Raw genomic sequence first — 14,275 nt, 5'->3', positions numbered from 1 at the left:
TGACGTTGTGACGAGCATAGAAACTGTTCATAATATTCATTTGGGTGCATTCACCAACATTGCTTCCATAAAATTAACCCATAACTGATTAGTACGGCATTTTAATTCCCGCAAATGCCTGCACATTATCCTTTGCTAGCCACCCACAACAGACTTCACTTGCTTAACATGACACAGCTGACCTTGAGTTTATGAGATATTCTCAATGCTACCCTTTTGGTTTTGTATTTTTTTATATGGTGTAATTTCTTCTTTTTGACTTGTGAATGGTACCCTTGTGTTATGGATTAAAAACTAAGGTATATAACTGCTGTATTTATTACTAAGGAACGTGAGCTTCGAGACTCGATTTGACTGCTCTTGTGTTTCGTGACTCAATCTGCCTTTAACAAGATGCCTACGTACCTTGCTGATTGGCAAGGATCAAGTCAAAAAACGTAGTTCTTAGTGATACTTGCCCTCAGGGCTATGGCGGCGAGGGCTCACCAAGGACGTAGTGACTTTCATATCCTCCAAGGACTAAGTCTAAAACGTAGTTCTGATTTATGGGGTGAGGCCCCTTATATAGATGTTGGGAGTCCTTGAATTGGACTTGGGTTAGGAGACTTGGTGGACAAGTCTCAGAATTAGAATGGAATTTAGAGTCCTAAGAGGTAAGAAGTTGATTCCTTATCCCACCAGGTTTCTTGGAGGCCAATCTACAAGGATTTATTTCTCCACTAGGACTCATCTTATCAGCTGACTTATCCCTTATTAATTAATTACGAATTTAATTGATATTCAGGGTTTTGGGCCTTCTCAAATGGGCCAAGTTGTTGGCCCAATTCTGATATGATTAATGCAATATTAATTACATACCCAGATCTTATTTTCTTCCCTATCATTTGCCCCCCAACTTTCGGGAAACAGTGACTAGGTTTCGCAGAAGTTAAGTTCATTCGTTCCCTTACAGGGTATCGTTTTTGCGTAAAGTGTGGAGCGACCTACACATTTACAACAATTTACTTTTATCCCTATTATTTAGGAATTACCTTAATTTACAGGAATTTTCCCTGAACTCTGGGATTTTTCCTTAATTTTCTGGAATTTTCCCTTAATTCTGGGATTTTTCCTTAATGTTCTGAAATTTTCCCTTAATTTCTGGGATTTTTCCTTAATTTCCAGGAATTTTTCCCTTAATTCTGGGATTTTACCTTAATTTTCAGGAATTTTTCCCTTAATTCTGGTTTTTTTCCTTAATTTTCTGGAATTTTCCCTTAATTTTGGGATTTTCCTTAATTTTCTGGAATTTTCCCTTAATTCTGGGATTTTTCCTTAATTTCTGGATTTTTTCACAGATATATATTTTTTTAATTTTCCGCCCTTTTTCGACCAGGATCCTAGTCGAAAATTCGACCTGGATCCTATTCAAATTTTGGGCCAGCCTCTCATGCCTGGTCGAAGGATTTCGACTAGGATCCACTACCTGGATTTCGACCAGGATCCTAGTCGAACCTTCTAGTCGAACCTTCGATCTGGATCTTGGTCGAAAATATGTCCTTGTTTTGATTCTTGGTCGTAAGGTTTCGACTAGGATTCACGACCTGAATTTCGACCAGGATCCTAGTCGAACCTTCGACTTGGATTGTGACCGAAATTTTTGTCCTTGTTCTCGAAAAATATCGTGCTTGATTCGGGAATTCGACCTCAATCCTGGTCTTATTTACCTGGATTTCGACCTCAATCCTGGTCTTTTTTACCCGTAATTTTCGGGTGTCTGTTCGAAAGAATTCGAATAGAATTCACGACCTCAAATTCGACCTCAATCCTGGTCTTATTTACTCAAATTCGACCTCAATCCTGGTCTTATTTACCTGGATTTCGACATCAATCCTGGTCTTTTTTACCCGTAATTTTCGGGTGTCTGTTCGAAAGAATTCGAATAGAATTCACGACCTCAAATTCGACCTCAATCCTGGTCTTTATTGGGCTTTTTCCTAATTCAATTTTGGATTGGGCCTTGTTTGGGCCTTCTCTTTTTCCAAATCCTAATTGGATTTGGGGCTTTAATTTGTTCCTATGCCTCTTTGTGGCTTTTTATATTTGTGCCCTTTTGTTGATTTTCTTTAGAAAATCCTGGATTTGGGCATTGATATTGGGCTTCTTGGGCCCCTACATTTCCAAATCCTATTTGGATTTGGGCTTTGATTCTTTGAATTTGGACCTTGACTTGGGCCTTTATATTTCCAAATCCATTAAGAATCAAAGAAATCGTTAAGAATCTTCGAGGACATTCCGGAAGGTTCTGGAATGTGGGATTTTTCTTATCATGGTGATTAACATAATCGTCCCTTAAGACTACCGATTTGTGTTTAGCCTCAGCCAGACTTTTCTGATCATTTTCTAGTGAACGTTCTATTCTTCATGAAACTTGTTTTCATGGATGTCCTAGTCTTCACGAAATTTGTTCTCATGGACTCTTTATCCTTTCCGGAACTTGTTCTCATGGACATTTTACTCTTTACGAAACTTATTTCCCTCCGTGAAGGTTCTAGTCGGCCTAATCCTTCCTTTTGGAGGACTATGCGTCACTGACTCTTGGTCGGCCAGAATCTCACCTCCGTGAGCGTCTTACTCTTCATGAAACTTATTTCCCTCCGTAAGGGTTCTAGTTTTCATGAAACTTATTTCCGTGGAAGTTCTTATCTTCACTAGGAGCATCCTTTGGCTCTAGTTCATGGTTTTCCTAGAACCTTCTCTTAGGGGTCATCCCTATTAGTTCTGGACGTCTGTAGACGTTCCTTCGAGGACATCCTAGTCGGCCTAACCCTCCATTTGGAGGAGTCAGCTTCAAGGTCTCTTGGTCGGCCATAGAGACCAAGCCCTTGAAGCCCTGGTCGTCCGTAACCTCAATGTCTAGAGCTTCTTGGCCCTTCGGGATCCTATTTCGTAGAAGTTCTTGAACTTCAATATTCTCAATATCAATTCGTGGATTAGACTTCTCTCTTTTTTATTCGAGGGAGTGCCTTGCCGGATGCGGACCTCATCCAAGGACCCTTTAGATGGTCAAAGATCTTCATGGATGGCTACTCGGCCTCCTCTGGTCGGTCAAGGGGAAACATTTTTGCTTTCTTGGACAACATATCTCGATGGACATCGAACATAAACTATCACGTTCGTGTTCTTGATGGGTCCTCATAATTCAAAGGAACTTTGTTAAAGCTGGCCTAACCCCTCTTATTTTTCCATTGGTCAAGTTTGTTCCAATTAGGTGAACAGCTTCATGAGCGGGGATGTGCGGGGCTCATGCCTTGTATTTGGTACACCTATTTTTTAGAACTTTCAATACTTCACAAATTAAAGGAGGAGACTGGTTGGCTTAAGGCATCCCTTGGAGGCCGGTCTTCTGGAGCCCTTTCCGAGGGATCTCCAGTTGGTCAAAGACTTTCTCTTGAGGCTGATCTGCCTTCTTTGGTAGGCTGGAGTTTGTAATGTAGACTTCAATTGACCATATACATTTCGTGAAGTTAGCTTTCTAATATCTTTTTCTTATTAGGTCAACGCCTACTTCGCAGCTTCTTTCACTAGGAGTGCAAAATGAAGGAGTGAGCACATGGCCTTGGATGCATTGATGAAGAAACTTGAGAGAAAGTTTCAGGACTGGGATTCTAGAGCTCTCTTAGCGTTTATCGACGATCGGAAGACTTATTCAAGATGATGGACACCCATGATGAACTGCGCTCCGTTAATATGTCCATTGGCTCTGTTCATAGCTCTTACCCGGATATGGTAAATTTGCAGGGCTTTCCTAGCCTTTGGGTTGTTTCTGAGGTTGCCATTATTGGCCAATCATCTGATTTTGGACTATAGATTGTCCTTCAGTGTTTAGGCCTTGCATGGCTTTGTTTGCTGTGTGTGGCTTTTATCTATTTGCGGTCCTTTATGGACTTGAACAACTTCAGTGTGTAACCTAATTGTTCATCATGACTTGATTTCTGATCCTTCATGATCTCCTGCATTTGTAGTTTGATTTCATATTCGTCTTTTATTTTTGGTACTTTGGTCCTTCGGGAATTTTATTCATTGGATGCTTGTACACTGGTCGACCTTATTCCTCCATTTACTACTAAGTACCAGGAACATGTCTTTCATGTCCTAAACATATTAAACCTTCAGCTTCGAAACGCGCCAGGAAGGGGCACTTTGTCACTGCTCAGGGTTTTCCGACTTGTAGGATCCTCGTCCTCATGTTTTCTTGACCTTATACGGCCTTTCCCAGTTTGGGATTAACTTTTCTTTCTCTTCAACTCCCGAAGCCTCAATCTTTCTTAAGATCAAGCCTCCTTGGTAAAAGAACCTTTCTTTAACCCTTTTATTAAAATAGAGGGAGGCACTTCGTTGATGGTCTGTATTGCGGGCGCTGGCCTCATCTCTGACCTCGTCAATGGGATCGAGAGCAAACCTCGTGCCTTCTTCATTGGTTTCCGATTCATAATCTTCGATCCTAGGGGATCCATGTGTGATTTCAAGGGGAACCACTATCTCGGCTCTGTATGCCGGCATGAATCGGATTATTTCTCGAGTATTTCTCATCCACCCAAGTATTTCTCGAGTGTTCAACCCTCTTTTTAAGTGCATCCAGGATTATTCAATTTGCCACTTCCGCTTGCCCATTGGCTTGCGGGTGAGCCACAGAGGTGAATCGTAATTCAATTTCATTCTCCTCACGATACTTTTTGAATTCCTCATTGTTGAACTGTGTTCCATTATAGGTGACTAGGATGCGGGGAATTCCATACCGGCACATAATATTTTCCCACAGGGATTGTGCAACCTGCTTAGTTGTGATTTTGGCCAAAGGCTTGGCTTCAATCCACTTAGTAAAATAATCAATGGCTACAATCAGGAACTTCCTTTGTGCCGTGGCCATGGGGAAAGGCCCAAGAATATCAATTCCCCACATAGCAAAGGGGATGGGTGAGTTGATGGAGGTCAGCATCTTGGGGGGTTGTCTAGCGACAGGTGCATGCTTCTGACAGCGGTCACACTTCTTCACATACTCTTTGGCATCAACCATCATTTCTGGCCAATAGAAGCCTAAACGGGTTATCTTGTGAGCTAGTGCTCTGCCCCCCAAGTGTTGCCCACATATACCTTCATGTACTTCTTTAAGAGCCAAGCGTGCCTCATCGGGCCTGAGACACCTTAAGTAAGGAACCACAAAAGATCTTTTATACAAAATTCCATCTATCAAAGATTACCTTAGTGCTCGAACAACCAACTTCCGTGCTTCAGTAGCGTCGTTTGGCAACCAACCGGGTTGAAATTGAGCCTTAATGGGATCTATCCATGACGTCCCCAGGCCTATAGGAGCTACAAGCTTAACATCAATAATGCTCCGTGTCTTCAGAACGCGGAAGTATACACTTCCTGAACTTTCCTCTATCTCAAATGAAGCAAATTTCGATAAAGCATCTGCCTTAGCATTTTCCTCCCTTGGAATGTGCTCATCATGGAATTCATCGAATTGGGTCATCACAGCCCTTACTAGGCGGACATACTTAGCCATCGTATCATCCCTTGCCTCAAACTCTCCCTTTACTTGGGATATGACCAGCTTCGAGTCTCCACAGACCTTTAAATTCTTGACTCTAAGTGTCCCTGCTAGGCCGAGGCCAGCTATCAGAACTTCATATTCTGCCTCATTGTTTGTGGTTGGGAAGTCTAACTCCATGGCATACTCAATCAAGAACCCATCAGGGCTTTGTAAAACCAAACCTGCTCCACTTGAATTTGTTTTTGATGCTCTCTCAAAATAGAGGACCCAATATTCCTTCTCCTTATCATCCTTTTCTTTGTCCCCCTTATCAACTTCCTTGTCTTGAGGTATGGTATCTTCCTGCCCCCCGACTTCTTGGTTGGGTATGGTACATTCCACCACGAAGTCAGTCAATGTCTGGGCTTTTATTGCCGTTCGTGGCTTATACTTAATGTCGAATTCTCCCAGCTCTATTTCCCACTTGATCAACCTTCCACTAGCTTTGGGACTATGAATGATACTTCTCAGGGGTTGGTTTGTTAGCACCTTAATCCTATGAGCCTGGAAGTAAGGACGCAACTTTCTTGAGGCCATTACCAAGGCTAAAGCAAACTTCTCAATAGGTGAATAATTCAACTCAGCTCCACGCAGAATTTTGCTGACATAGTATACGGGTTTCTGGATTTTCAGTTCCTCCTTAACCAACACAGCGCTCAAGGCACTTTCTGAAACGGCCAAGTACAAGCATGAAACCTTATTCAAAGCTGGTTTGGCCAACAACGGGGCCTGGGCCATATATTTCTTCAATTCCGCAAATGCCTTCTGGCTTTCCTTACTCCATACAAAATCCTTAACCTTCTTTAGGGATCTAAAGAAAGGCAGACACTTGTCCCCAGATTTGGAGATAAATCATCCCAACGCAGCAACCCTTCCAGTGAGCTTTTGAACATCTTTGATAGTTTTTTGTGGTTCCATATCTAGAATTGCCCTTATTTTGTCGGGATTGGCCTCGATTCCTCTCTTGGAGACCATCAATCCCAAAAATTTTCCAGACCCTACTCCGAAAGCACATTTCGCAGGATTTAACATCATCTTGTGGTATCTCAGGACCTCAAAAGCTTCCCTCAAATGAGTTATATGGTCAGTCTTCACTAGACTCTTGACTAACATGTCATCAACATAAACTTCCATAGTCTTCCCAATAAGATCCTTGAAAATCTTATTTACCAACCTTTGATAGGTGGCTCGTGCATTCTTGAGACCAAATGCCACAACAAGATAATAAAAAACACCAAAGTCAGTGATGAATGATACCTTTGGGATGTCGTCCTTGTGCATCTTGATCTGATTGTATCCACTGAATCCATCCATGAAGCTTAGCATCTCATGTCTAGCAGTGGCATCTATCAAAGTATCTATCCTTGGCAACGGGAAACAATCTTTAGGGCATGCGTCATTCAGATCAGTGAAGTCCACACACATCCTCCATTTTCCATTGGCCTTCTTCACCATTACAGGATTTGCTAACCATTCTGGAAATTGTATCTCCTCAATGAAACCAGCCTCTAAGAACTTCTCTACTTCTTGTTTTATAGCTTCTTACCTCTCTGGAACAAAACTTCTTTTCTTTTGTTTCATTGTCTTCCGATTTGGATCCACGTTCAGTTTGTGAGTGATTGGTTTCGGGTCTATGCCTGACATATCAGCTGCCGACCATGCAAACACATTGCTATTTTCTTGAAAAACCTCACCAACTTCCCTCTAAGGGGCTCCTCTAGTGTTGCTCCAACGAAAGTCACTTTCTTAGGATCCTCGGGGTCTAAAGGAATCGGAACCAAGTCTTCTGCTGGCTTCCCCCTTTTCTCATCATTCTCTCGGTTATCCAAATCTTCAATAGGTAGAATCTGCCCCCCCCCGACTCCATCTGCCCTCGGTGAGGCCTCATAACAACTTCTAGCTATTTTTTGATCTCCTCTCTCTTCTCCAATCTCATTCCGGGTGGGAAACTTCATAACTGAATGGTAGGAAGAAGGGACTGCCTTAAAGGCATGTATCCCTGTTCTCCCCATGATAGCATTATAAGTTGAACTAGCCTTTACCACCACAAAGTCCAACATCTGTGTTGCTTGCCTTGGTTCTTGGCCTATGGTTGTTCGCAACTTGATTATCCCTTCCACGGGGCATTCTACTCCCGCGAATCCATATATCGGCATATCGGTCGGGGTTAGTTGAGAATCATTATAACCTATCCTTAAAAAGGTGTCATGGAGCAAGATATTCATCGAAGCACCATTATCCACGAGGACTCTCTTGACCGGGCTATTTCCTATTATCGGTGTTATGACCAGCGGGTCGTCATGAGGAAATTTCACACCCTCTAGGTCAAAATCATCAAAAGCCATTGTTACTCCTATCCTGGTCCTCTTCGGGGCTTCTCCCATAATATGCATAACCTCTCTCATATATGCTTTCCTGGAGTTCCTGGATAACCCAGCAGCAGTTGGTCCTCCAAAAATCGTGTTTATCACAGGCCCTCGAGGTCGCGGCCCCTCCAAAAATCGCATTTATCACCGGTCCTCTAGGCTGGGGATTCCGTCCCTGATCGTCTTGGTCCCTCCAATGATCTTCAAAGTTCTTTCTTCCATTGTTATTCCTATCCCCTCCTTCTCCAGTGTTTTTGTTCAATCTTCCTTTTTGAATGAGGAATTCAATTTCATCTTTCAGTTGTCTACACTCATCGGTGTCATGACCAACATCTTTGTGAAATCTGCAATATTTGCTCTTATCTACTTGGCAGGATCTTCCTTGAAGGGTTTACGCCAATGAATGTCTTGGTCTTTATCGATTTCCATCAAGATCTGGCTTCTAGGAGCATTCAGCTTAGCGTATTCAGCGAACTTTTGCCCAGGTCCTCCCTTCTTAGGGGTTGAATCAGGGTTTTGCTCAATTTTAGGATACTTGTCCTTAGCGATATATTCCAGATCAGTTTTCCGCTTCTTGCCTCCAGCGGGCTCGTTGCTTACTACGGTCGTCCTCATGCTCTCCTCCACTTTAATGTACTTCCCGACCCTATCTTGGAGCTGCAACATACTTTCAGGGGGGCGCTTGGCCAAGGACATCTTGAAGAACTCGTCACTAGTTCCCTGTTGTAGTGCTATCATAGTACCTTATCATCAAGGTCCGGGACTTTTAAAGCCTCCTTTGTGAAACGATTCAGGTAGTCTCTCAAGGATTCCTTTGTTCCCTGCACAATGCTCATAAGAGATGCTGAACTTTTCTCATGCACTCTCCCGCTGATGAGCTGCTAAATAAAAGTCTGGCTTAATTCTCTGAACGACCCAATAGAGTTTGGGGGCAAACGACTATACCACCTTTGAGCCATACCCGACAGGGTTTGAGGAAAGGCCCGACACTTAATAGCATCATTCACGGGCTGCAACAGCAGTGCATTAGAGAATGTCCTAACATGATTAGCGGGATCTCCCGTGCCATCATAAGCTTTGATAGTTGGCATCTTGAACTTCCTTGAGATATGGGCATTCATTATTTCTTCAGTGAAGGGCGGAGTAGGATCATCAGGATCTCCAAAGGGAAGAAGATTGCTTGGATCAGCCCTTGGGACAACAGCCCTTCTCTGTATTGGACCATCCAGGTCTATGATAGGAGGAGGATTTCTCCCCCTAGGAGGTAGTGGGGGTCTGGTGGTCTGGTGCGCCTCCAAGTCGCGCCTCAGCCTTCGAATCTCAGCCTCGTGAGCTCTGATCCTTTCCTGCACTTCTTGGGGATTCATCCCTTGGGTGCTTCTAGGATGTTGGCTACCTTCAGCCATCGGCTCTTTGCCATCACGTCTCCTTCTTGAGGCTACTTCGTCATCCGAAGATTCGGAGTCTCTCTCGGTATAAGGACCAGAAAATTCCTGATCCTCAGGGATAGGAGCCAAACCTCGTATGTAGGGGGGCGATCGCCCTCGTGCTTCACTCCGTCCAGCATGTCCACTTCCTCCCACCTCGGGGTAAAGGGGCATCCCATAAGGGGGTTAGTAGTCACAACAGTTGAATACTCGTACCCAATGGGTCGAGAATTCACAAGTGCATGTAATTGTTAAACTTGGAGATTCGTACCTTGAATAGCCGAGGGAATCGTCCCTTGTGGCTGAGGTTCAGTTACCCCTATCTGGGCTTCTCCTTGGGTGACTGCATAAGTTGAATGAGGAACCTCCTCCACGGTTCACGAAATCACTTGGGTTGTCCTCGATGGTGTTCCTTCCTCGAGAGCTCTAATTGTTCTCCGTGTTCTCGCCATGGTTGTTGTGCTTTCCCACAGACGGCGCCAAATGTTATGGATTAAAAACTAAGGTATATAACTGCTGTATTTATTACTAAGGAACGTGAGCTTCGAGGCTCGATTTGACTGCTCTTGTGTTTCGTGACTCAATCTGCCTTTAACAAGATGCCTACGTACCTTGCTGATTGGCAAGGATCAAGTCAAAAAACGTAGTTCTTAGTGATACTTGCCCTCAGGGCTATGGCGGCGAGGGTTCACCAAGGACGTAGTGACTTTCATATCCTCCAAGGACTAAGTCTAAAACGTAGTTCTGATTTGTGGGGTGAGGCCCCTTATATAGATGTTGGGAGTCCTTGAATTGGACTTGGGTTAGGAGACTTGGTGGGCAAGTCTCAGAATTAGAATGGACTTTGGAGTCCTAAGAGATAAGAAGTTGATTCCTTATCCCACCAGGTTTCTTCGAGGCCAATCTACAAAGATTTATTTCTCCACTAGGACTCATCTTATCAGCTGACTTATCCTTTATTAATTAATTACGAATTTAATTGATATTCAGGGTTTTGGGCCTTCTCAAATGGGCCAAGTTGTTGGCCCAATTCTGATACGATTAATGCAATATTAATTACATACCCAGACCTTATTTTCTTCCCTATCACCTTGTATTCTAAGTTTCCTGTATGCCATTCCATTCCGTTACCCCAAACGTTAAAATATAAGTGACCTGATTACACATTTAAATTTCAAATATTCTCCAACTTTTATATAGCATTCATAAAAGGGGCAAACGCTTGACATGCCTTAGACAGTACACATGATTGTCATTCAGGTACGCTGTTATACATGTTTCAGCAGGTTCTATTTCAATGGCAGAAATGACGCTTCGAGCAGTAAGAGTACGTTCCCGAGTTATATCGACCTCCCAAAGGATAACATATCAATTTTTGGCATTTGAGAAGTTAGTCTATGTTTAAAAGTGTCAACTTTTCAGAAGGGCATGTACTTCTCATTGGTTTATTCAATGTATGTCTTAGGGAAGTTCCAAAGGTTTTTTGGATACTGTCTTCGATTGGTGCCTTTTAGGATAAAATTAATGTTTCCGTCATACATAACAATTAAATTCAACGGAACTCTATCTTCGAGTTTAATTATTTATAAATGTGACGCCCCTTTCCGTTTAAATTTATGTTGCCACAAGTTTTCTTTTTTTTTTTTGAAAACTTTAAATTCCCACTCAATTAGTAAATTTGACGACCTATTCCGACACATTATACTCCCGCCAATCCTGCCAATCCTGCCAATCCTGCTAAATTTGAAATTTGGATTTTCCCGCTAAAACACTTATTTTAATGGAGAAAGAGAGAGACTCTCTCCCTCTCTCCCTCCCTCCCTCCCTCCCTCCCTAGATCTCTCTCTCTCTCTCTCTCTCCATCCCTCCCTCCCTCCCGTCAAATTCCTAATCAAATGATACATTTTACGAGAAAATCTCTGATCACTGGTGCGGAATAGTACCTTTAAATATCTGCATCAAGCTTACCTTAAGAAGTTTTATTATCTTCCAAATCTTGATGCAAATATTTAACGGTACTGTTCCACAATAGTGACCAGAGATTTTTAAAACAAAATTTTAAAAGTATCAGGCTATCAGCTAGTATTTTGATATTTAAACCACAAATATCTAGAAATAGCACATCACTGGATGAGAATAAGGATGGCATTCATGCGTAATACACTTCAGTGATAAAAAATACCAGAATGAAACCATATTGCGAACTTTAGGTGCAGTAGGCATGTCCATAAACAACGAATTTGAGAAGAAAGACATGCGCCTTCTAGCTTCTAAATTAGATGGAACATCCATGGCTGATTCCTTCACAGTAAGTAATAGGTGGAGCCTCCTAATCTGCGTATGACATGCATGGTATATGTCAACGGAAACACTTTTTCAAAATAGTAGATATCTTCTGATATGGGTTTTTTTAATATAGTAATAGTACCCTAAAACAAATGAACGGACAAGAATTCAAAAACGAATCATAAGGGTCCTACTGCAGCAACTGGTATAGACATTGTAAGTTTACTATACTGCGCACGATGGATAAATATAGATAAGTTATTAATGTGACCAAAGATGGTTGTTTTTCAAACTTTATACAAAGTTAAAAAGAATACATTGCAACAACTATAATATACATGTAGGCAGAAAACCAAAAGAATATGCTTGCCCCCGTGTCAGGGGATTTTGGTTTTACTTGAAATGGGTGGCTATATGCCATCTTATTTTAACAAACCATCAAATAAAGTTTAATCTAGGAACAGATAAGAAATCAGATATGGGATATAAAAAACATCAAATAAAGTTAAATCGAGGAAGACCCTTACTTTCTCCATCCAAGCTTCTGTTTCTTTGGTAACCGGAAAATTGAGCTCACCGAAAAACTGATGTCGTTTGCTGAGAGGTTTCATTCCCACGTCACCAGGATATGATCCACCATGGCTTGATTCTACCAAACTAGAATTACAAAAAGATTAGGCAACAACAATTTAACTAAGCACGGTAACTGATTCCACATATACCTAGAAATTAATTCCTCCGCTATGATGTCGCTGGTCACGACCTCGAGCATGTTCAGTAACACAATGACGATTTTATCCTTATCATCTTTATTGTTTTCTTTCTATAGAACACAAGAATTTAGTTAACATTATACATATTTGTAATCATAGAAATTGCAAAGTAGAATTTAATAGGTATTTACCAAAAACTCAAGAAGTCCAATGAGTTGATCACAGAGGCTAGGGAGAGCACTGATGTTCAACTTACTCATCACATCATCATTTTCTATATGATGATCAACCTTGGAAAAAATCTCCTCTAGTACTCTAGGATATATTCAGGTCAACAATGATATAAATAAAACAATGCACGTGATACTTTCTGATATATATTAGATAGTAGTAACTTACATTTGTTCGTGCTCCCCCAAAACTAAAAAGTTGATTATATTTTTACATGATGCATAGCACTCGATGACAGCATAGCGCATGTAATTGTCTGTGGTCAACCTTTTTATTAAATCATAGTGTCTTCCACGACTATATTTTGCCATGTCCAAAGCTATGGGAAGCTGCAGAGTGCACGTAAGATAGGTGAATTCAGTTACCAAAAGCTAGTCTATGGAAATTAAGTTGAAAGATAATAAACCTTGCTAGCAAGTAGAAAAGGAGGCCACTGGATGCGGTCTAAATCACGGTTAGACCAATAAGGCATGAGGAGAAGGCTCTTTTCGCTGCACAGCAGACAAGCACAGTTACTAAGAAATACCATCTAGTATATGTTTACTTAAAATACATCATCAAGATTCAAGATATACCTATTACTTATCAAATCCTCGTCCCTGAAAGTAGTAATTATCTGGTTCCACAATTGAGCAAATCGAGATGCCTCCTTGTCTTTATTAGATGGGATCTAAAACAAAACAATCATATTACCACAAATGTAATCTACCTAAAGGAAACGGCAATTTTATGGTACCTTACATACTAACAGTACCTGAAACTCTGGAAATTTGTGAGATAATGTGGACTTCAGTCCTTTTTTGGGTCTTTCCTTGTTCTCCACGGGAATCAAGCAGTTGTTAAATGCTCCAGGTAGAGACTGAAACCGAGATCTTAACATCACTAAACTTCGAATCTGAAACCAAAACAAGAGTAGCTATTTACATATCCTTGGCTAAAAATAAGCAACATAAAAGGCGCATACTTTGGTCCAAAGTAATGCAGAAGCGCCTAAATGATTAAAGGCTACACCCTGTGAACTTATTCTTCTACATACACTACACAGAAGATATAAGATGTAAATAGCCATAACTTTGTGCATATAGGTACATTTAAGGTTGTTCTTATTTTAATATCTTGAACCCATTGTTAAATGTTGACCTGGCTTCTGCCACACTCCATAACTTTCTCTAGCTTTCTGTTTTTTAATACACACATTTACTGTACTGACAGACGAGGATCTAAGTTATTATTTTCTTACATCCACCGATACTTGCATTCCTGAACATGCAACCACTACCACGATAGAGAACAGAACAGTCTGGACGATGATTAGTTCTAAATTCTTACCAACTTTTTATAAATCCATATGCAAGTGTTATGCACTAACCCAATAGATGATAAAACACTCACAATACTACTATACTGAATTAAAGAAACTAACAACTCGATGAAATATTACTCGTAAGTTTGATATCTAAGCTTTCGAGAGGCCCAGTGCCCTCCACAACAAAAGAGAAATAAAACAATAGCAATGATATTCGATGCTCCTAATCTCTGCCCTCGATCCCCTTTTGTTCCTCTCCCTTTTTCCCTTCTCCATTTACTATTTTGTCCTTGGGCTTCTCCTTGTGGACTTCCAGCCATGCAATGTCTCGTTTACCCCTGGACTTATTCTTGCGTACATTATCAACTTAT

General features: G+C 41.4%; 1 protein-coding gene across 8 annotated transcripts in view; it reads right to left on the bottom strand.

The window, feature by feature from the left end:
• Positions 1-14,275, bottom strand: part of LOC141662276 (callose synthase 3-like) — a 36,171-nt gene that overhangs the window by 6,809 nt on the left and 15,087 nt on the right. For all 8 annotated transcript variants that reach the window (XM_074469211.1, XM_074469207.1, XM_074469206.1 and 5 more), the window contains 8 exons: positions 13,353-13,493; positions 13,174-13,268; positions 13,005-13,089; positions 12,767-12,927; positions 12,559-12,682; positions 12,377-12,477; positions 12,182-12,311; positions 11,551-11,702 (listed from right to left, as the gene is read on the bottom strand). In XM_074469211.1, coding sequence (XP_074325312.1) covers positions 11,551-11,702; positions 12,182-12,311; positions 12,377-12,477; positions 12,559-12,682; positions 12,767-12,927; positions 13,005-13,089; positions 13,174-13,268; positions 13,353-13,493 — 989 coding nt within the window. The remainder of the gene's footprint in view (positions 1-11,550; positions 11,703-12,181; positions 12,312-12,376; positions 12,478-12,558; positions 12,683-12,766; positions 12,928-13,004; positions 13,090-13,173; positions 13,269-13,352; positions 13,494-14,275) is intronic.

Source organism: Apium graveolens, chromosome 1 (assembly GCF_009905375.1).
Source record: "Apium graveolens cultivar Ventura chromosome 1, ASM990537v1, whole genome shotgun sequence".
Lineage (NCBI taxonomy): Eukaryota > Viridiplantae > Streptophyta > Magnoliopsida > Apiales > Apiaceae > Apium > Apium graveolens.
This window is presented reverse-complemented; position numbering and strand designations above follow the sequence as displayed.